Source organism: Corvus moneduloides, chromosome 2, assembly GCF_009650955.1.
Source record: "Corvus moneduloides isolate bCorMon1 chromosome 2, bCorMon1.pri, whole genome shotgun sequence".
NCBI lineage: Eukaryota > Metazoa > Chordata > Aves > Passeriformes > Corvidae > Corvus > Corvus moneduloides.
This window is the reverse complement of record NC_045477.1, coordinates 32,202,852-32,223,985: the sequence shown is the minus strand read 5'-3', so window position 1 is coordinate 32,223,985 and position 21,134 is coordinate 32,202,852. Positions and strand designations below refer to the sequence as shown.

General features: G+C 41.6%; 1 protein-coding gene across 5 annotated transcripts in view; it reads left to right on the top strand.

The window, feature by feature from the left end:
* TENM4 (teneurin transmembrane protein 4) overlaps window positions 1-21,134 on the top strand; it is a 1,563,960-nt gene that overhangs the window by 1,466,430 nt on the left and 76,396 nt on the right. For all 5 annotated transcript variants that reach the window (XM_032099028.1, XM_032099031.1, XM_032099030.1 and 2 more), the window contains 2 exons: window positions 11,479-11,598; window positions 18,833-19,094. In XM_032099028.1, the coding sequence (XP_031954919.1) occupies window positions 11,479-11,598; window positions 18,833-19,094 (382 nt within the window). The remainder of the gene's footprint in view (window positions 1-11,478; window positions 11,599-18,832; window positions 19,095-21,134) is intronic.

Genomic DNA, 21,134 nt, shown 5'->3' with positions numbered 1-21,134 from the left:
CTACATCTTTCTGTCCCAATGCCATCATCCTCACAGGGTAGGGTTGGAGTTGGATCCATGTCATTTGCTGTGAGCAGTCCCCCATGAGCAGGCAATACAGAGGTGACATGGATCTCTGACCTGTGTGTCTGGTATCCTGCATGGGCACCAGTGGCACAGGCACACTCATCATTTAGATCAGGAACTACAGCCTGCTCTTCCGGGCTTCTCTAGGTCATGGCTGACTGGTTATCACCCTGGGGGAACCCAGGCACATTTGCATCCCTGTGTGGCCTGTGCAGAAGTGGCAGCAGTGTGAAGGAGATGACTGAATATCTCTGCAATATATTTCCTGAGCTTCAAAACCACAGCTTAGCCACTCTTCAGAGAGAATAGCAGTGCAGATCACCTAATGGATACAAATAAATGAATGTCTCGTGACAGCTAGCCGTTGAGTGAATTTATTATTGAATTACACTCTGGCTTTTTAAGAACAAGCTGAGCTGACAAGCTCTCTCACCAGTGCAGAAGAAAAAGAAAGACAATGATAAATTACCCTGACGGATAAAGGCAAAGACCTCGTCTCTTCCCAAATACCAGCAATTATATATTATTCATGTTTGGGAAGGAAAAATAATCATTGCCCATATTGAAATGAGTGTTTATGATGATAGAGCAAGTAGCTAAATTAAATTCTGAATGTGCAGAATGTCTTTTCACATCATTTTGATGAATAGATAACAAGTACTCATCTACTACTTGGTCATTCTTGTATTGATTTTGAAACCACTTACTCTTGCTGTTTGCTTTGTTGTTTTTAAAGCCATTCTTAGTTGTCCATCACCATAAGGAGTAGCACAAGATGCAGTGGTGTCAAGTAGTTGACTATAAAGTAGGACACCTGATATATTTGTTCTCTTTTGAGGGACAGTGTCAGAAAATGGCAAGAGCAGGCTAAAGTACTGATCCACAGAGTCTTTTATGCTAAGTGTTGGCATAGGTTAAAGTGCCTCAGAAAACCATGTGTAGAAATGGCGCTTTTGTGAAGAAAATTTGAAAAGAAGTCAGTCAGTTTTGAAGTAAATGTGTTTTATACCCCTCCTTTTTTGAGACAGATTGGGTATGTCTACTTGCTGCCAGTAGTATCAACCTGTTCTGATTACTTGGGCAGCTAGAAATAACCATCTGAGTTACATGGAACATCAGAGAGCAGCATCTGGTATCAACTGCAAGAGTAGTCCCTGATTCCCCTCAGGTCAGTAGTCTACATACAAAAAGTTAGTTAGTTTTGATGGTTTAAAAATCTGATCAGAATTAACTCTGCACATTTTTTCCCACTACTGAGTGACAAGGTATCTGTAAACATGTCACTCAACCTTTCTGTGTCCCGTTTGTGTGCCAGGCAGTACAATATACCTTACTGATCCGGGTGGAGAGGGTTACACGACACAGTTAGAAGCTCAGAGAGACAGGTATGCTATAAATGCCTGTGTGCACTGTTTTATTGTGAATAAAGAAATAAATGGGGTTTATTGTCAGAGAGTTGAACTGCACTGATACCAAGCCCCATCAAAACCAAAACTGTGAGTACTGATCATGGCCAAAGAAGAGCTAAGAAAATAGGGGAGGGGATTGAAGTGTTTTTTCAGAATGTGTTGGTAGTCCAGCTGGTCAGTCCTAAGTTATTTTGAATAATATTGCTGTGTTTTCTTATTATCTTTGAGGAAGTTTGCCCAGAGAAGCTGTGGCTGCCCCATCCCTGGAACTGTTCAAGGCCAGGTTGGATGGGGCTCTGAGCAACCTGGTCTAGTGGAAGGTGTCCTGCCCATGGCAGGGGGGTTGGAACTGGATGATCTTTCACGTCCCTTCCAACCCAAACCATTCTATGATTCTATGAATATGTTCAAAGCATCTTCTCTTCTCTTTTCACACATTTTGTCCCATTCATGGAGGGCTCTGGGTTCACTCCAGCAGATCTTTCTGAGGTTCTTCCCAAGGAAACCAAGGTGCTCTCTCTTTTCTCTATTTTTCCATCAAGAAAAGTGCACCTTTGATACAGTAACATAAGAAACACTTCTTTAGTTGAAGACAAAGTTAGAGGTCAAAAAACCCAAACTTACCAGGTGTGGCTTTTTCCTGATGATTTCTGCTGAGCTGGCTTAGTTCTGCCCATGGCTGTGGCCCAGCTCCTGGCAGATGCAGTTCCCTTCGGCAGGAGGAAATTCTCTGGGTTGGATGCACCCACTGAACGCAGACACCCAGAAGCGATGCAGGAGCTTAGGGAGCACAGCCGTTCCATGGGTTAGGACAGCTTGGAATGCTGCATCTGTTTAAAACTGTGTCATAGAGATTAGACAGCATCCAGTGTTCTGAGGGTGAGCACTCGTGGCACAGCATGGAAACAAGGTCATATTTTTCCATATTTTAAACCAAGCTAACACAGCAAGTCTTCAAACCCTCTTCTTCCCAGTTTTATTGTCTTCCAAAGGCATCATTCTTCTTTTGATGCTTTCTGCTTAAATGAACTCCTTATTAGGTACAAGTCATAGCTTTTTGAAATACAGAATAACAAGGAATTTTTAAAAACTTACTGGTTTTTATTTTGGCAATTAATCCCTTCAAGAGGGATTAAGAGCAAAGCATACTTCTAAAATTTACCTTTCCTATATACAGGGTGCTTTTTTTTTCCCCCAATGTTTGCCCTTGTCTTTTGATTTTGAGTTTAGCATAACATCATTCCCATATAGTTAATTAGTGCAATATATGCAGCTGCTTATGTCAATTTTGTGGAATTTGTACCTGCGGGACTTCATGAAAGCAAAGCTCCCATCCATACTTATGTTCTTTTCCATAACACAGATAGTGTAACCATGATGTAATTATATTCCTCTTTCATAACTGTCAGTAAAAGGAATTTGATTGGACTCAGTGATCTTCGAGGTCTTTTCCAACCTTAATGATTCCGTAATTCTGTAAATTCTGTGTGCAGTCATTAGAGAAACTGGGGTGCAGCTTTTAAAAAAGTATTTTAAAAACATTAGATGTTTATGACCAAGCACAAAGGAAGGAGTAGGATCTTCCTAGTGTGATTTGGGCATGCTGCCAGGGTCCAGTGAGGCAGCTGATAGAAATGCTGCACCATCCTGGAATTAAAGGGTGATACCTGTGTCCCAAGGAGCTCTTGGAGCGTGCAGAAAACAAATCTCAAGCCTTCAAAACTCACAAGCATGAAAAAAAACCTCCTAATGAGCTACGTACTTCCCAGATTACAGAGGTACTGATGTGCACTTTTGGATTTAGGAGTCTAAACTATGGTGTGGGTGTTGATGCATCCTCTTGGATCTGCACGTAGATATTTGATTAATATTTGTTCAATACTTACGGTACTTTCCTCTGAAAAAAAGCCACCTTATCAGGAAGAGTCTGTCCTTTGAGTATGACATTTATTTGCTAAATTGGTTGAAACCTCCTATATAAAAAAGCAGTTTTATAATCCCAGACATAAAATCTTATCTATTTTATTGGACATTTTTTTCCTAGTTCCTCTGGATCATTACAAATCTATCAGACAGCTTATATGTAGTTAAAGAACTTTCCCTATGATCATCAAAAGAGAGATCATTTTATAATTAACCTGGAAATAATGTATTTTTCCTTCTCTTCTACTCAGTTTTGTTTTCATGGTGCCTCAGATTCAATGAAAGGAAGTGCTTTTATTCCTGTTCTTCTGCAGAGCTGAATATATGGCCAGAGCTTACAAAATAAATACCAGATGTAAAATACTGTAATAATACAGAACTGCTAAGTTCTGCAGACATTTTTAGTGAAGACTTGACATGAGTACATTATTCATCTCTGAATGTTATTGCAGCATAAAGTCTTTACCTCTCACAGAACTAATGGCTATAAAATGACTTCTGTAAAATCATGAAATAAGCGTAATTTAGTATTAGGTGGAAAAATTATCTTGCACCTTATGTACTACTGGACACTTGACTTGGATTGTACAGACCTAAAAAAATATGAGTATGATTCTGTTTCTTTGATCCCTTATGCAAAGCAAGAGAGTGTTTCTTTGGTTGTACTGGAGAAAGGGAGAAAGTCATCAACTCCTAAAGCATTGGTCAATCACATTGTGAGTAAAAGGATTCTTCACTGAAACTTTGCAGTAAAGAACAGCCCAACTTTATTATGTGTTGCATTTCCTATAAAACTCTGTTCTAAAATACTTTCATTTAAACAGTTGAAGCCAGTTTTACAATTTCACAGACGTCATCAGCATCTTTTCCTCTGCTGAATAGCCTTCCCATATCCCTTTACCCTCCTACCTTACCATTATAGCTCAACTGAGAAATCTTGGGATGCTAAAATAGTGAGTCAATGAGGCATAGAGACACAAGGTGCTTTGGATGGCAGGAGTGGCATCTCTTTCCAACAGTGGCCAGATTGCTTGGCAGATCAGAGAGGAAGATTGTGCTGTCATAAAGAGAAAGGACACACATCAAGAAGGTGAATAACGTTCAATTCCTGGGAGAAGTTTTCAAAGCAATAAGGGCCTGCGTCTTTCAGGAATGGAGCCAATAGGGAATTCTTGTGACAGCAATGATCATGGGTTTTCTAGAAGTGATAGGTGGTCCTCAAAAGAAACTACATCTTGTTACCAAGCTGTCATGCAATAAAGATACCTCCTTTTCCTTTTGGAGGTGCTACAACCAGCAGTCACTAATAGTGCTGAAAAAAGGTGATGCCCAAGGAGATGTTCGAGAACCGTCAGTTTATAAGTCTTCACAGAGCAGAATGGTGTCAGGTACATGCAGTGGGAAGCCTGAGAAACTGAACAGCAGTTGGTCACAAAACGAAGTCCTTGCATCTATACTAAAAATACCAGATGAAGAAGGCCCACTGGTTTGATACTGTCAAGTTAGACCAGATCTAAAGAGGCAGCAAGAATAAAATCTGCATCTAGAGATGTTAATATAAATATTGGTTAATAAGCACTTTCTTTTTTGACTTCAAATACCAACTTCATTAGCCACATTTGTAAAAGTGTCTGAACATTTATGTGGCTTTTTCCCCTGTCCTTCTTCAGACAATTTAAGTAATGGGTTTTCACTGGAGCTTTTCATTCACTTGGCTTTACTGTGTCTTTCATGGAATATCTAAATACTGTAGAAGGCTTCTTGCAAAAGATTAACAGCTAAGGACCATGCCCACATAATCATCAGCATCTCCTGATCCTTCAGAGGTGGGAGCTTATAAGTACCTTCACTGGGTAGGTTAAACAAATGGGGCAGGTGCAGTTTCTTGCTGCAGACAACTTAGAATTGACTTTCTTTTACTGATTCTGTTCAGAGCTCTTAAAAACTTTTCTCTTCATGACCCATTCTCCTTCTCCAGGGTCCCTGTTCCATCAGCTGCTCACAAAGCAGAATGAGAGGATCTGTTGCAAGCCATGTCTGTCAGTGCCACTTAGCAGGTCCCCGTTTGGGATATGGTCAAACGTTAGTGCGTTTAGTCCCTTTGCCACATTGACACTGGCGTTGTGGTGCTTCCCTTAGCGCCAGGGAATTATTATTATTATTTAGAATCATAGAATTATACAATTATTATTATTATTATTATTATTATTATTTAGAATCACAGAATATTTTGGGGTGAAGGGGACCTTTAAAGGCGATCTAGCCCCTGCCTTGAGTAGGGACTTCTTCGACTCTGTCGGGTTGCTCAAAGCCCTGTCCAACTTGGCCTGGAATGTTTCCAGGAATGGAGCAGCCATGACCTCTCCACACAGCCTGTGCCAGTGTTTTACCATCCTTATCATAAACTGCTGCTTCCTTAAATCTACTGTGAGTCTCCCCTCTTTCAGTTCAGAACCATTATTCCATGTCCTATTGCATTGGGCCCTGCTAAATCCAGCAGGATTGTATCCCAGCTGCCCAACATATGCCAAACCCTTTCACAAACTCACTTGTGCTATCCATGATAGTGTGGCTGTCTTTCTGGATGGCTGCTCTTCAACTTTCATTTCCTATATAAGGCTGCCTTTTTTCTTTTTAACAAGGAGACCTTCAGAAGGATCATTTACATTCTTTTTCCTAACCTTAGTTCCTTAATTCAGATGGCAGCTAAAAACAGTACATAGGTTTTGACTTTAAGCTTTTCTTACAACTAAACTGCACTAAAAAAGCCAGATGGATTGACTCAGCTCAAGGAAAGACTGTCAGGAGGTTTTTCTCCACAGCTAAGAGGCAAGTGGGCAGGGCTGTTTTTACAGACCGCTTTTGAGGGAAATACTGCCACAAGCAATGAACTTGAATGTCTCTGTGTCCTGATCTTTCCTCTTCTTCTTTTGTCCTTCATCTGCCAGCTCAGGCATTTTCTCTGTGGCTGTGTGTTTGATCATGATGCCCTTAGCTTTTACCTGGCATTCTACCAAGTGTTCTATATATCCTGGTACTAGACTGCCCTGAGGTTGTTTAACATTAGACAGGCACATTCAACCCAAAATGGACGAGGTACATATTGTTTTATCCTCTTACTCTCCGCAAAAAGACCACAGCCAAAGCTAAAGCCAAGAGATTGTAGCAAATGGCTGTACTTCTAGGCACTTAGCCTGAGCATATCACAGATGAGTGCCATGAGAATGTAAAAATCCCTCTGCAAGGGATTATCAGATTACTACAATTATTCTTCTTATGTCTCTGTAAGGAGGGGATTGTTATTTTGCAGGTAGAGTAAAAAGACATAAACAGACCAGCTGACATGACTGCTGTCATACAGAAAGGCTGTAGCAGAGGAAGAAATAGAGCTGAGATCATCTAATTTCATTAATAGCATTCTTTCCAATGAAATGTAACTTTCTAGATTTTTGTACTATGGAGTTCTGTTGAAGTTTTATCCCGAGCAGAAGCATGAATCATATATATATATATATATATATATGTGTATTCTTATATATGCCAATAAAATGTGAAAGCGGTAATTTCAAAGAGATTTATAATGTCAAATTAAAATATTTATTATTAATAACTTGGCTGAGGATGGCTAAGCAGTCATGATAACCATTTTTGCACATCTGAAACCTTTAGATGAAGATGTCCAATGAGTTATGTTGGAAGTATTTTGAGGAGTAACAGAAATTAATTGGAGTGAGATTTCCCATGACACCTATCCTCAATCAAGGAAAGAATATACATTTCTTGCAGAAAAAGTGGGATTTAGGATGTATGGAATTTCTTTCTTACAGTGAAAAATGATTAGGAGAAATAGTATTTCTTTCTTACAGTGAAAAATGCTTAGGAGAAATAGTATTTTTCCCTTATTTCCAAATGCCAAGCATAGTGTCACCAACTGTGGTGACAGAAAACATCTGTGAGTGAAGTGCATTGGAAGGACCAATGTCTAAGTTGTGAGGCACTGGATCAGAGTTAGTACTAAAGACAAATCTTTAATGTGCTTCTATAAAGTGAAATGGCTTTTGTGGAATTTTCTGGCTTCTGTTCTAAGGATGGTTTTGTCTGCTAGAATTTTGCTGACAGCCTGTCAAACTTTATTTATCTGTGAGCAATAGGAACGTAAAGGCATCAGTGCACCCCTCTCTGTTGTGCCACTGTGTCCCAGATCTTACCAGAAAAATTTAATTTAATTTTCTTGAGACTAAAGGATGACTTCACAAAGCAACAGATTAAAATCGTCTGATGCACCATCTGGCATTGTAGATAGCATTTTGACAATAATTTGGTCTTTCAGGCAAGTTTTTATGGACAAGTTGAAAAAAAGAAAAGTCTAATTAAAGAAGAGGAGAAATGGAGACTGCTTTTCCTTGTAAAAGAAGAATCCATACAGACTTATGTAAGAGTAGTGAAGGAAACAAAACAAAACAAACAAATGAAAACAAGCCAAAAACCAGAGGTAATAGGTGGAATCTATTAATAATTTAATGGAAAGATGAGGTTCAGGCTATGAGAAATCGAATTTTGCTCAGCTGCGGAAAACACTCTGAACTAGCAGGCCTGGACTGATGGAATAAATCTCTTCTATTAACATGAGAGATAATTTTATGTAAATGTATTTGGAGACCTTCTAGCAGAGCTGAGCATCTTAGCAGTACCACTTAACATCTTTGTAGGGTAATTGCATTTAGACCAAGGTCAACTGAAGGAAATAGCTGACTAAATTAGCATTAACCAGGTTCCTGGGGGGCTTGGGGGCTTGTAGACACTCGATCTTGACTCCAGAAAGGACGTGTTGACACTAGAGAAGCCAGCTGCTTCCAGTGTGCTGTGTGTGAACTGTTTTATTCAAGTGGGGCAAATTTTATCACCCAGGAAAGGAGAAGATTTGAGTCTCATCAGGGACAGTCTGGGCTTGAGTTTTCCTCCAGTTTCCATCCCCACCTCTTTTAAAGGGATTCAGATCCATGCATCTTGCTCCAGCTTCTTTTTATTGCTGTGGTTTGGGAATGATGTCCCCTTAGCGGTAACATCTTTCCTTATAACATGGAACTAAAGCAATGGTTATAGTCCTCGGGAGGATGGGGGATGCAGCTGGGCTTGCTGACAAGCTGTTTCTCTGAGAAGAGACAGCCTCCGAGTCCATGAGCACGTAGGTGTGCTAGCAGAGTTGGATGAGTGCTGGGGAGCATTGGCCAGGATGGGAACTGAGTCTCTTTCCCAAGGTGGGGCATAAAAGCTGCATTTCTACAGCTTCCAAGGTGAGAGGAAGTTCTTTGTTTGCCCACATTGTGCTGGTGCTTGTTGTAGAAATAGTTGTCAGTGATATATAACAGAGCAGATGCCTGTGGGTATAAAGTGCATCCACCATTTACTGAGCTGAGGGTCTGGGCCAATGTGCTTGCAGTGTTACTTAGAACTTTAAAACTGCTTGGACATGTGTTGTGTGTAGGGCAGCTGGAGAGACACCTGCAACGTGTATTTTTTCCTTTACTTGCTTAGAACTCTTGGAAGAAAAAAAAAAAGAACAGGTGGAAGCGTTCTTCTTGGGTTCACAGAAATGTATGATCTTGTTCCTATTATTTGAAAACATTTGTAGTCACAGTGTTTACTTGAATATGCGACACAGAACACCGATTCCTTCGCACTCAGGTCTTAGTATTCATGAAACAGTTTGCAGTGATTCCTTGTCTTCCACAAAACGTGCAGCCCATTTTATGAAAAGCTGAGAGAAGGCAGTTTCAAACCCTTTCTCTGGTCTCTCTGAAGGATGGAAAAGAAGATGGGTCAGAGTGGAGCAGATCATTAAAAAATCTGGGAAGAGAAGGCCTAGGTTCTGCTCTTGGCTCAGAGATGTGCTCAGACACATTCACTTTACGCAAAAATTGCACTGCAGATGGTGACGTGTTGACTTCGTTGGGGTTATTCCAAGCATTGACATTTTTCCAAGCATATTCCATGGCATCATGATCCTTTCAAGTTATGCTCTACCTGTGTTTTAGAGAGTGATGTGCATAGTTCTGTAATGGATTATTATTTTTCATTTTTTGTATATGGAAAGCTGAGTTAGAGCCCTTAACAGGAGAAGCAATACAAGTATTAAGGATATTATTCCCCCCATTAGCCCTATCCCTGAAAATGTTCAAGGCCGAGTGAATGGGGCTCTGAGTAAACCAGTCTACTGGAAGGTGTCCCTGACCGTGGCAGGCAGATTGGAACTAGATGATCTTTAATGTCCCTTCCAACCCAAACCATTCTAGGATTGTAGGATTATTAGCTACAAACTTAGTCCAAGTCTTTTCCTACATGGCTCCTAAGAACTCCATGATGATACATCAGAGAAAACTCAGTGACATAAAAATCATTTCCAGTATCTAATTTTCCTGTGACCTATTCCAAAATTATATATGAATCTAGTCACATCTTAGATTGCAGGCACATTTTGGCATCACTGTGGTGATTTTTGATAATATTGGAGCTCTCCATTTAGATCAGCAGGAATTTTGTTTAAGACTTCTGGCAAGTGGTCTGTTTGCTGTACTGGGTAAGGTAAAAATTGTGCAGCCTCTATTAAATAGAAATTATGCTTTATCTCCTTGCATTATACGATCTCAGATTTTTAGGTGGAGTGTAAGAAGATAACTGGCTCTTTCCCTAATGATCTGTGTTTATGAAATCATCTTTACAAATGTTGCAGAAATTATCCTTTGCCTCAGTGAACCAGCAAAGCAGCATTGCTCCGTTGAAGTGCAGCTGGGATGATTTACTCTAGCTGAGATCTGGTTCTGCACCTGGAGAAACATTGGCTTTCAATCTCTGCTCTCCAGCAGGACAGCAGTTAGGAAAATTATTCATTGGGTCACGTTAGCACACTGACACCACAATTTGCTGTTGCTGCTCAGAAAAATAGTTACCTTCAGCCAAAAATTGGGTTCAGACACTCTTGCAGACATGTGATGTTTTGTCTTTATGGGAAGCTCCTAAGGTAGCAATGTAGTAATGACTTAGAAGTCTGGAAACAGACTTTGGAATAAGAACCAAGAAAATTTGTCTTTGGCTTTACTGCAGGTTTTCTGACTGACCTTGGACAACTGAAAATCATTCTATGTTTTATTTCCTCTCTCTGTAAAATACTGATCTGGCTGTATTAATCAGTGTTTGTAAAGATCCTTGAAATCCTTAGATAAAAGAGCATATTACAGAGCACAGACTAGTTGAAATAGATGTAGCCTATAAAATGGTGCAATCTACCAAACTTGGGAAGAAAAAGAGGGGAAGAAAAAGCCCATCCTATTAGTGTGCTCAGCTCCCCAGGCAGATTGCAAGGAAGCTTTCTGAACCTGGCAAATTATCTGTCATGGTTTTCCCAAAGGGGAAAGAAATGAGCTGCCAAGCCTTGGTCAGGGTCTTCTGTGGCTTTTGTGCCTTAAATGTGTCCGTGCACTGCATGGTAATTTTCTGTTCTCTTTGATTTTAAAATGCACCTTGCTTTTAATTGGGGCGATACTGTTAAGACACTACTGGCTATTAAGAAAAGGTTCTTCACCCAGAGGGTGATTGGGCACTGGAACAGGCTTCTGAGGGAGTGTCACGGCACCAAGCCTGCCAGAGTTGCAGAAGTGTTTGGACAACACTCAGGAACATGGTGTGATTTTGGAGCTGTTCCGTGCAGGGCCAGGAGCTGGGCTCAATGATCCGTGTGAGTCCCTTCCAACTCAGGAGATTCTATGACTCTGTAAAATTCCAATGTGATGTTGTGAATTGTACAGAAGTTTATACTTAATGAAGTATATGCTGCAGCAGTTGCTTTTATGTAGTAGGGTAATCATAAATCTCACTTTGAGTATCAAAAGTTTTTACACAACACCTGAGAAAGCCTTCAAGGGCAGCATCCCACCATCAAAACACATGGCATGGCTCCAGCTTTACAGGATATAAAGGTATTGGCTTTCTAATGCATAGGAATTCCCAGCCACATGAACAGAGGAAAAAACTGCATTTGTCAAACAGACTTACTATTTCTTACCATTTTTCTTCTTCTTTGCAGACATGCATGTGTGATTCGAGGCCAGGTGATGACAGCAGATGGGACCCCTCTAGTTGGAGTGAACATCAGCTTTGTCAACAATCCTCTGTTTGGATACACAATCAGTAGACAAGATGGCAGGTAGGATGTCTGTATGGGATTTACAGTGTTCAAGAAGCAGTAACAGCATTATTGCCATGACCACTAAAGAGAAACTCCTTCCAGGAGCGTGTTTATTACTGATGCCTTTTTGAAGATGTTGATGCATTATTGTTGGTTGTTACGGGGCTACATCTGGCTGGTGACCAGTCACCAGTGCTGTTCCTCACTGTTCAATTCCAGGGCCAGTCTTGTTCACTGTATTTATCAGCAGCCTGGATGCAGGAGTTGAATGCACCATTAGCAAGTTTGCTGATGGTACCAAACTGGGAGGTGCTGTTGACTCTCCTAAGGGACAAGAGGGATCTAGATAGATCGGAGCATTGGGCTATGATGAATGAGATGAAATCTAAAAAGTCAAAATGCTGGATTTTCTGCACCTGGAGCAGAGTAATACCAGGCACAAGTATAAACTGGTAGAGGAGTGGCTGGAGAACAGCCCTGCAGACAGGGATCTGGGGCTGTTGGCCAGCAGCAGCTGAACAGAAGCTGTTAGAGCAGTGTGTCTTGGCAGCCAAGAGGGCAAACCCCATCCTGGGGTGTGTCAAACACAGCACGACAAGCCAGTCAAAAAGGTGGTTGTCCTGCTGTATCCAGTGTTGGTGCAGCCTCACCCAGAACACCGTGTGCAGTTCTGGGCCCCACAATTTATGAAAGATCTTCAGGTCCCTTAATGTGTCCAGAGGAGGGAAAGAAAGTGGTGACAGGACTGGAAGGAATATCCTGTGAGGGGCGTCTGAGGACTCTGAGTTTCTCCAGTTTGGAGAAAAGGAGACTTGAGGGGTGACCTCATTTCTTCATACAGCTTCCTGAGGAGGGGGTGTGGAGAGAGAAGTGCTGAGTTCATCTCCCTGGTATCCACTGACAGGACTCGTGGGAATGGTTCAAAACTGCACCAGGGGAGGTTTAGACTGGACATGAAGAAACATTTCTTAACTGAGAGGGTGCTTAAACACTGCAACAGCCTTCCAGTTAAGGAACCTTTCCTGTCCAACCATCCAGAAGCCACGCTAGCGGTCACACTCGCACCACCTGAGCTGGGACCAAGGCCCCGTCGCAGCTACACCCCACACTCACACAGTCACACCAGGGATCCTTACCCACTCAAACCCAGGTTTCCCATAGCAGAGTCCCAGATGTCCAGATCCCTAAAACTATTTAATCTTGGTGCAATAACTAAATAACAAAATAACAGCCCGAGCTGGTGCCTCCAAGAAGGGGCCCTGGACAAAGGAAACCCTGGGCTTTTACCCCCTGACAGTCTACGCATGGGAAGGCCTGGAGTTATCGGCTCCTGTCATGTCTCCATGTGGTCACTCAGCAGTTCCCTGCCTCTTGCCTCAGGATTTGGCTTGGCCTCCCGCCCCCCTCCAGAGCTCAACCTGCAGCTCACATTGCACATGCACACCAAGCTTCCCGCACCAAATGTAACCTCAGCATTCCTGGAGAGGTTTGATGCCCCAAACCTGTCAGTGTTTAAGAGGCATTTGAACAATGCCCTTAATAACGTGGTTTGATTTGATCAGCCCTGAACTGGTAAGGCAGCTGGACTTGATGATCCTTTTACTTCCCTAACAGATGAATAGCCTTTTCTATTCTATCCTATTCTATTCTATCCTATTCTATCCTATTCTATTCTATTCTATTCTATTCTTATTATTTATTAACTTTGTAATATCACCTAGAATCTTTAGCCAGCAATTTGGCAATGCATTGCCCATGTGTATTAAAAAAAAAGATGTCTTCTGCTCCCAACAGCTCTATTCTTGCTAGTTCATGTTGAAACGATTAGGAAGAAGTCATTAAGATTACTGTTGTGTTAGAGGCAAAATCTGAGCAATCATGCTCAACCAAAACAAAAGCATTGCAAATTGGGAATGTCTTTCATCTTATCTTTTGTTTGTCAGTGCTAATTGTCTCCCTTTCTTTTAAGAACAAAAACGCAACATAAGGGGTTCCAGCTGCATATGCTCTATGTATTGACTGCTAACCACTAGCACTTGGGAGAGGATTTACGCATTTTATCACCTCTCCAATCCACAACTTTCATTTGAGTTGGCCAGAGAAACATATAGAATTGTAATGAAAAAGAGGAACATGTGCTAGCAACGTGTGCTTGATGCTGTCCTGTTCACACTCAAGGGTGTTTGCACCTACTGTAACACTTATGGGGACTGGGAGGGTTTCCAAGGATGCTCCAACTCTTCAATGACATGACAATAAAATGAGAGATGATAAAGAGGCATTCCAGGAAAAGGACCCCGCTGGAGCTGGTGTCTTCTTATTGCCAGTAGCTTAGACATTACTGCAAAAAGGAAAAAAATTGAACATTTGTACTTAAGAGTATCTCTGTCAACCTTATTGAACCTACTTTGTGGGAAAGTGGGATCCAAACCACACTCTCATGATCAGCTTGCTGTGTATGGACTAGCACAAAATCTGTGTCCAGTAGAACACATAAATATGACTAAAAGATTCCTGGACGACAGTGCCTGTCATAACCTTTTTTTCTGTCTGTTTCCTTGTATATATACAACACCCAACTACTGTGTGTAATCTTTCATTTAGATTACAAGTACTTTGAGGAAAGAAACCATCTCTTTGCTTTGCAGTTGTGCTGTACCTAGCACAGAGGGGCTTTAGTGTGAACTGGACCTCTAGCCAGCAAACACATAAGCTAAGGGGACAGAGCATGGAGGTGACTGCTGCTATCCAAGCTCCAAACCTTTGTAATGTTCAAGCAGCTATTTCCTCCTAGTTCTTGGGTGGTGAAAGGCAGACCCCCCCTGCTATAAATCTACTTCTACTGGCAGTTCAAACTAGGGGTGCTCCTTCCATGCTATGTCCTTCCCAAGGTCCAGCTGAGCAGGGAACACAGGGCAGAAAGCAATGCACCCAGGGCATCAGTATGCTCCACCAGGCTTCATTGGACTCCTGGTTCCTTGGAGTGGCTGCCAGCCTCCAGAAGCTAAATTAGTTTCAAGGAGCTGAGGGCTGTAGTTTGCTGACTCAGCCCCCAGCAGATACCAACTCCAAGTGATAAAAATGACAGAGATCAGCTGTCTCAGAGCAAGGAATCTGTGTCCGAGTGGGATTCATCCTAAAGCTGTGATTTCTGTCAGCAGCTGGTGGGGGTCAGTGTAACCCCAGACTGTGTGGTATCAGTTCTTCTGATTTCACTTTCTTCACCTTCCTCTCAAGTCAATCTGCTTCTACAGAAGTCTGATGCACAAACAACATCAAACAAATTGTCCAGTTGCAGTAGTAAGCCTCCAGAATAATGACTATACCTTCCAACTTGGCTAAGGGATACATGCAAGTATTTTCTCAAATGAACAGGCAATAGGCCCATCAGTGCATCTGTGTACTCTGTAAGTCCTCTATGGACAAAAACTACTTGTCCATAAATGGACAAGTTACACAACACCAAAATCCATAGAACCACGGAATGGTTTGGGTTGGAAGTGACCTTAAAGATCTTCTAGTTCCGTGAGCAGGGATACCTCCCACTAGACCAGGTTGCTCAAAGTCCCATGAAATCTGTCCTTGAGTCCAGTGACTTCCTCAGTGGTCTGTAAATTATCTTGAACTATTTAAGACCATTCAAGCTAAAATTTGTCAGGGCAGCAAATGTTGTCAGACATCCCTAATTCCTAATCCTAGCCTCACTGCTGATTTAGAGGGTGCCATTACATGCATCTCTTGACCGTCCCAGGCCAGCAAACCAAGCCTGTGGAAGGAGTTAACATTTACTTTCCTTCCTTACTGATTGTTACAGTATTTATTTAATACTATTTGTAGAGCAGTTTCAAAATTGTGTAAAGGATTCATGCTATTCCTGTTTCTATTACCTTTTTATGGGTTTGAGTAATTTTCTTTAATAGAGCATGACATCTCATCAGCTTTTGTACAGTACAGTTTTCATGTGATTGAGTCAACTCTGTTTATAGAAATTGATGCTCTTAGGCAAGAAGCGCATTCTGACCTACAGGAGCAGGTTGCATGCATTCCCAGTCCAGAGCAGTGCACAGTCACACAGGGTCATCTCTCCCATCTTCAGTGTCATTCTGGTTTGGAGAATAAATGGGAGCACACATGCAAGCAGTTACCTTGTTCCAGGGGTCATGAGATAACTGCATAAAACTCAGCGGGTTTATTATTTGGCATATTCACCATAGGAATATCTACTCTTCAAAATGTGCACTGAGTTGCCTTAAATTGATTTAACAAATCAGTTTACTGATAGCACTGAAATAACTGGGGTTTTAAAGTAAGGGAATTTCAAGATAAAATTGCATCAGTTTAGCTACATTGGCTCCTAAGCTGATTTTGTTGCTCCAGGTTTGGGGGTTTGGGGTTTTCTTTTTGGCATGATCAAGTTTCCAAATGAGTAAGTAAAATTTCAGTTTTAGAATTACAGTGAACTAAATTTTTCACCCCTGTAAAGGGGGTGCACTTTATTCCAGGTCTCTCCTATTACATTGCTGAAATACAGCCTGAAATAGTGAAACCGAGGTCCTCTTTAAGACGCATTACTTAGACTGATGTGTTCTTAGCCTAATTACTGCAACAGAGACTTTGTTTATATAACAAGGCATGAATATAAAATGACAGCTCTCAAACTACTCTGTTGTATGCATTTCTCTGTAAAGCAAAGTTAACAGACAGTTCAAAGTATCAGTACTGGATTATAAACCACATTTTTAAATAAAGTTTTAAATTTGATTAATGTGGTAGCTTAGAGAGACTGCAAGCCCTCAGTATCCCTGGGTTGTAGGAACAGTGTTAATAAAACAGCAAGAAAGTCTCCAGACTTTTTCCACATCACAGTCAGCAGCTTTGGCATGGTTTTCTCAGAAATACCAAATACTTGAACTTCCAGAGAAAAGAGATGAGAAAGGGTTACACTTTCCTGTGGGGTTTTTATTTTTTGAGCCTGCTTTGGATGAATAGATAATTTCATCCTTTGGCTTGTCTCTCCAGAGCCTTTAAAGAAAAACAACAGTATGACTATATAGCAAGTATGATTTTTACAGAGTAATAAAAAATACATCAGAGATCAGCAGCAAAACCAGAAATAAAATTATCTCATTCCTTCAATCCCAAGACAGTTTTCCTTTTGTTAAATTTAATTTCACTGAGGGAAACTGGGAGGAAGGTGTTTTCAGTTTGGGTTTTTCTGTTTGATTTTGGGTTTACCTTTGGTTCAGTTCATCAAGGTAACTTGAAAGCTGCACCCTGGGCCTCTGGGAAAGCCAGCTCATGAGCAACACCGCTTGCTAAAAAATACTGCATGGTTCTGTTTTCACAGCTGCTGGAGCCTGATGTGGAGATGGTGCTTTCCCTTCTGCATCCTGTTTTGGGGATGCAGGAGAGGCCAGGATGTTTACCCCCAGCAGATTCCCATCCCTGATCCAGGCTCAGTGAAGCCAAAGGGATGAGATGGAGGTTTGCAAATAAAACCTCTTCCAACTTGCCTAAAAACTTGTTGAGCATCATTTGTAATGTTTATTTCTTTCCTCCTGGTGGCCCATTCAGTGCCCAGATCCATGCAGAGCAAGCCTCTCCCTCCCAGCTGAAGGACTTGCCAAATGCTAATTGACTGTTAAAAACATTCACATCAGAGTACAAACGTTGTGCAGCTTTGCTGGCAGGGACCAGCAAGTTACTCCTCAGGCTGCTGCAGGCCAAGCTCCATAGGTCTGGGAACATGATGCCCCAACTCAAGTGGTAGAATAAACATGGCTTTGGCTTTTTGAAGTGCTTTCTGCTTCCTGCCATGGGCTCAATTCAACATTCTTTAACGAATAACCACCTTTTCATAATTATATTTGCTAAATGGCACTTCAGTACATCAGCCATGAAATAAAAAAGGTTCCCCCAAAAAATTGCTTGACAAAGACTTTTTTTAGGAATAGTTCATACCCATTGTTGCTCCTCTGTGATTTTTCCACCCAATCTGAAAGCCTCACAATTAATTTTAAAAAATACTTTTAAATACCTTTTTTCACCTTCTTTCTTACCATGTATTTACAAGGTGCATCAGGTTTGGCTTCAGGCAATCAAGAGCATTTCAGATCCCAGTTCTCTTGCAGAGAAGCACTTAAACTCACAGCTCTTTAAGCACATGAGCAGCTCTGCTGAAGCCAGTGAGCCTGATCATGTGCATAAACTCTGAGTAAGAGTGTCATACAGCAGCACCAAGCATGAAAGTGAGAAGCAGGGATGAGAAAACTTTCTGTGCCTGAAGCACATGCTTGGCATTGCAACCAAAGAGATAGTGAGAAAAACACAAAGGAGCAAAAAGTCTTCAATTTCTGTTGAAATCCCTTCCTTTCTTACTTAACACCTGTTTTTTGGGTCTATACATAGTAGATATATCCCATGGTACTTGATAAAATCTCCATCTGTGACAAGACGTGAAGTTTAAATACAAAAGTAAGAAAAACACCAGAACCTTATCCCAACATCTTTACATCCAGAGGAGGAATATTTTCCTTATCAAGGTAACATTTTTTCACACAGCTCTGGAAGGCTGTCTGTTATCCAACACTAACACATGCAGAAAAGCCACTTGGCTGGAGGTAGCTTAGGGTGAAGTCAGAGACCACAGGCAGTGATTCATCTGCCCTGCTCTAAATGCTTAAGAGTCAAAAAAGATGATGTGCTTGTGTGCTGTGGCACGCAGACAGCCTGCACTGTATGTATTTCTACTAGACTAAGCTCAGTCCCTGACTGGGCTCTCCATGTTCCCTGGGTTGCATTAGGCGTTAGTCAGGTTAGCAGAGATGCCAAGACAATTCATATGGGGATGTGTCAGAGAAACCGCTTTCCAAGTAGTTTATTTCATCGTGTGAATTGATCCAATCTGTGTGTTTGTTTGTATAATAAATACTTTTTTAAAAAAAGGAAATTTAGTATGTATGGCCAAAATATGTTGGTGCTAGAAAAGCACCAACAAAGATAAACATGTTTCAAAAAAGGGATGTGTGCAATTTCAATATACATGAGGACATGCAAAGAAGCTGAGCTTGGACTCCTGCCTCCAACACTTGCTGTTACTCAGGTAAAGCCTATTTGGGCTGCAGATTTTAGGTTCATAAAATGAGACTGATGATATTTCTTGCAGTTATTTTTCTGAGGTCCTTGCTAGGGAGTTGTTACCAACAGATGGGGTAGTGTGTGCACTAATTTTGTATTCCATCTCTTAAAACAGCTTTGATCTTGTTACCATTGGTGGAATCTCCATTATCCTGCACTTTGAGCGGGCTCCCTTCATCACCCAGGAGCACACGCTGTGGTTGCCGTGGGATCGCTTCTTTGTGATGGAAACCATAGTCATGAGGCACGAAGAGAATGAGATCCCAAGCTGTGACCTCAGTAACTTCGCCCGGCCCAACCCTGTGGTCTCCCCATCTCCTCTGACAGCTTTTGCAACTTCCTGCTCAGAGAAAGGTCCTATTGTTCCTGAGATCCAGGTATGAACCATCATAGCTGAGGGACAATAACTCACAGAATCATATAATGGTTTGAGTTGGAAAGGACCTTAAAGTTCAGTTCCAACCCCCCCTGCCATAGGCAGGGACACCTTCCATTAGACCGGGTTGATCAGAGCCCCATCCAACCTGACATTGAATTGGGATTGGGACATCCACAATTTCTCTGGGCAACCTCTGCCAGTGCCTGATCACCCCCATCTCCTTTCTGTGCTTCTTTTGACAGCTTTGAGCAGCACAAGTGCAACTGTTCCCCTGCTTTCCTAACAAGAAGCATTCCCCATTTCTTACACCATTTTTCAGATATTTGCCGGGAGCACTCACTCCCAGGCACTCACTTTACCAGATTTCTTTTCCGTTATCCCTGAGGGATGGAGGCAAAGCACTTGTGACTGACAGCACATGAGCTGGGACCCTTGTGTTACTCACAAGCCCTTGGTCAGCCCTTTGGCATTCAACATGCCCAGCACCAGGCTGGTGCACTTCCTCTGCTCTAACGCCTGTCTTCTGTTCAGGAGAAAATTCCACCCACTGGGCGCTACAAACCTTGGTGGTGGAGTGATGGAGTGAACTTTCTCTACACAGCTGCTGAGACATGCAGTCAGCCAGCAGATGGCTGAGAAGGGGCCAGCCTGCAGAACACCTCAGTTTTATTGCATTTCATGACATTTGGAATAGATGAGGAGAGCAAGAGGATTACCTTTAGTTTCTTATCCCCATTACCCTTTTTTTTGAGGAAGTGTGAGTCAGATAAAGAAGTTTAACAATCTGCTGTGGCTTCAGAGTATTTTGTCAAATGGAAAGTTCTGTTTTAAACTGAATAATCCAAAGAACCAAATTATCAATTTTTCTTAAAAATACTCATTCTGTTGAAACAGAGGGATGTAACAGCATTCAACCTTTGCTGTCCCGGACATGCTGTTCTCTGGATTTTAGATGCCAGCATTCATCATGTCCTGAGTATTGCTTTTAGTGACAATAATCTGCCAAGGTGGAAATAATAACAAGTATAGAGACAAATTGTGTGCTTCCGGCATGACTCCACTGAGGTTGGGGTACCATTAATGAGGAAAGAAGTAACTTTATACCTTCTAATTTTAATAAACCAGGTGCTAAACCCTACAACAAATAAAGCTAGTGGTCTCTTTACCTTTCCCTCTGGACCAAGTCTTATGATCCTTTCTCACACTAATTTCCAATTACAGTCACCATGTGTCCCGGCATAATTACTAATTAAGTCCCATATCTTGTAAAGTCCATCATGTTTTAAATGCTTGGTTCAGAATCTTGGTTTCCACATCTTTTTACTAAACCAACAAACACCATGAAAGGTGATGGGCAGCGCTGCCTGTGAAAGAAGCAAATATCTGAATATCTGTGCAAATAGCACAGCTATGATCATAACCTCAGTCATTATTTGGTATCACAAACACCTTTCACTAGACCAGGCTGCTCAGAACCCTATCCAGCCTGACTTTGAATGTTTCCAGGGATGAGGCATCTGCCATTTCTCTGGGCAACCTGTGTCAGCGTTTTACCACCCTAATCACAGATAGATAGTGCCATTTGAAATGTCCTGATGATATCCTGCTTAGCCTCCAACTGCCAATCCAGAATGATCCCCCTATCAGTGTCCTGCATTATATCTTCTGAATCCTTGTGAACAGCAGATCACTTGGACATCCCAAATCACACTAGACACCTGTAGTTACAGAATCTAGTACCTAAGAAGGATTCGTTTTGAGATTATGACGCCTAAATAAGAGGTTCACATGCAGTTGTCTGGATGTGTGCCAAGTGTCCAAGCTCCCATTAAAGCTGACTGAAATCTAATCAGTACCATCAGTGGAGCCTACACATCACTTACGGTGACCCCCCTGAAGCTTTCTGGTTCTCACCGACGGTATCAGTTAGATTTCACTGACTAAAATTGATGTTTATGTGCCTACCTCACGTGAGCACATTTGTAAGTTGACATCTGGATTCAGATCCCTTAAACAGGAATTGAATCCCACTCTTGAG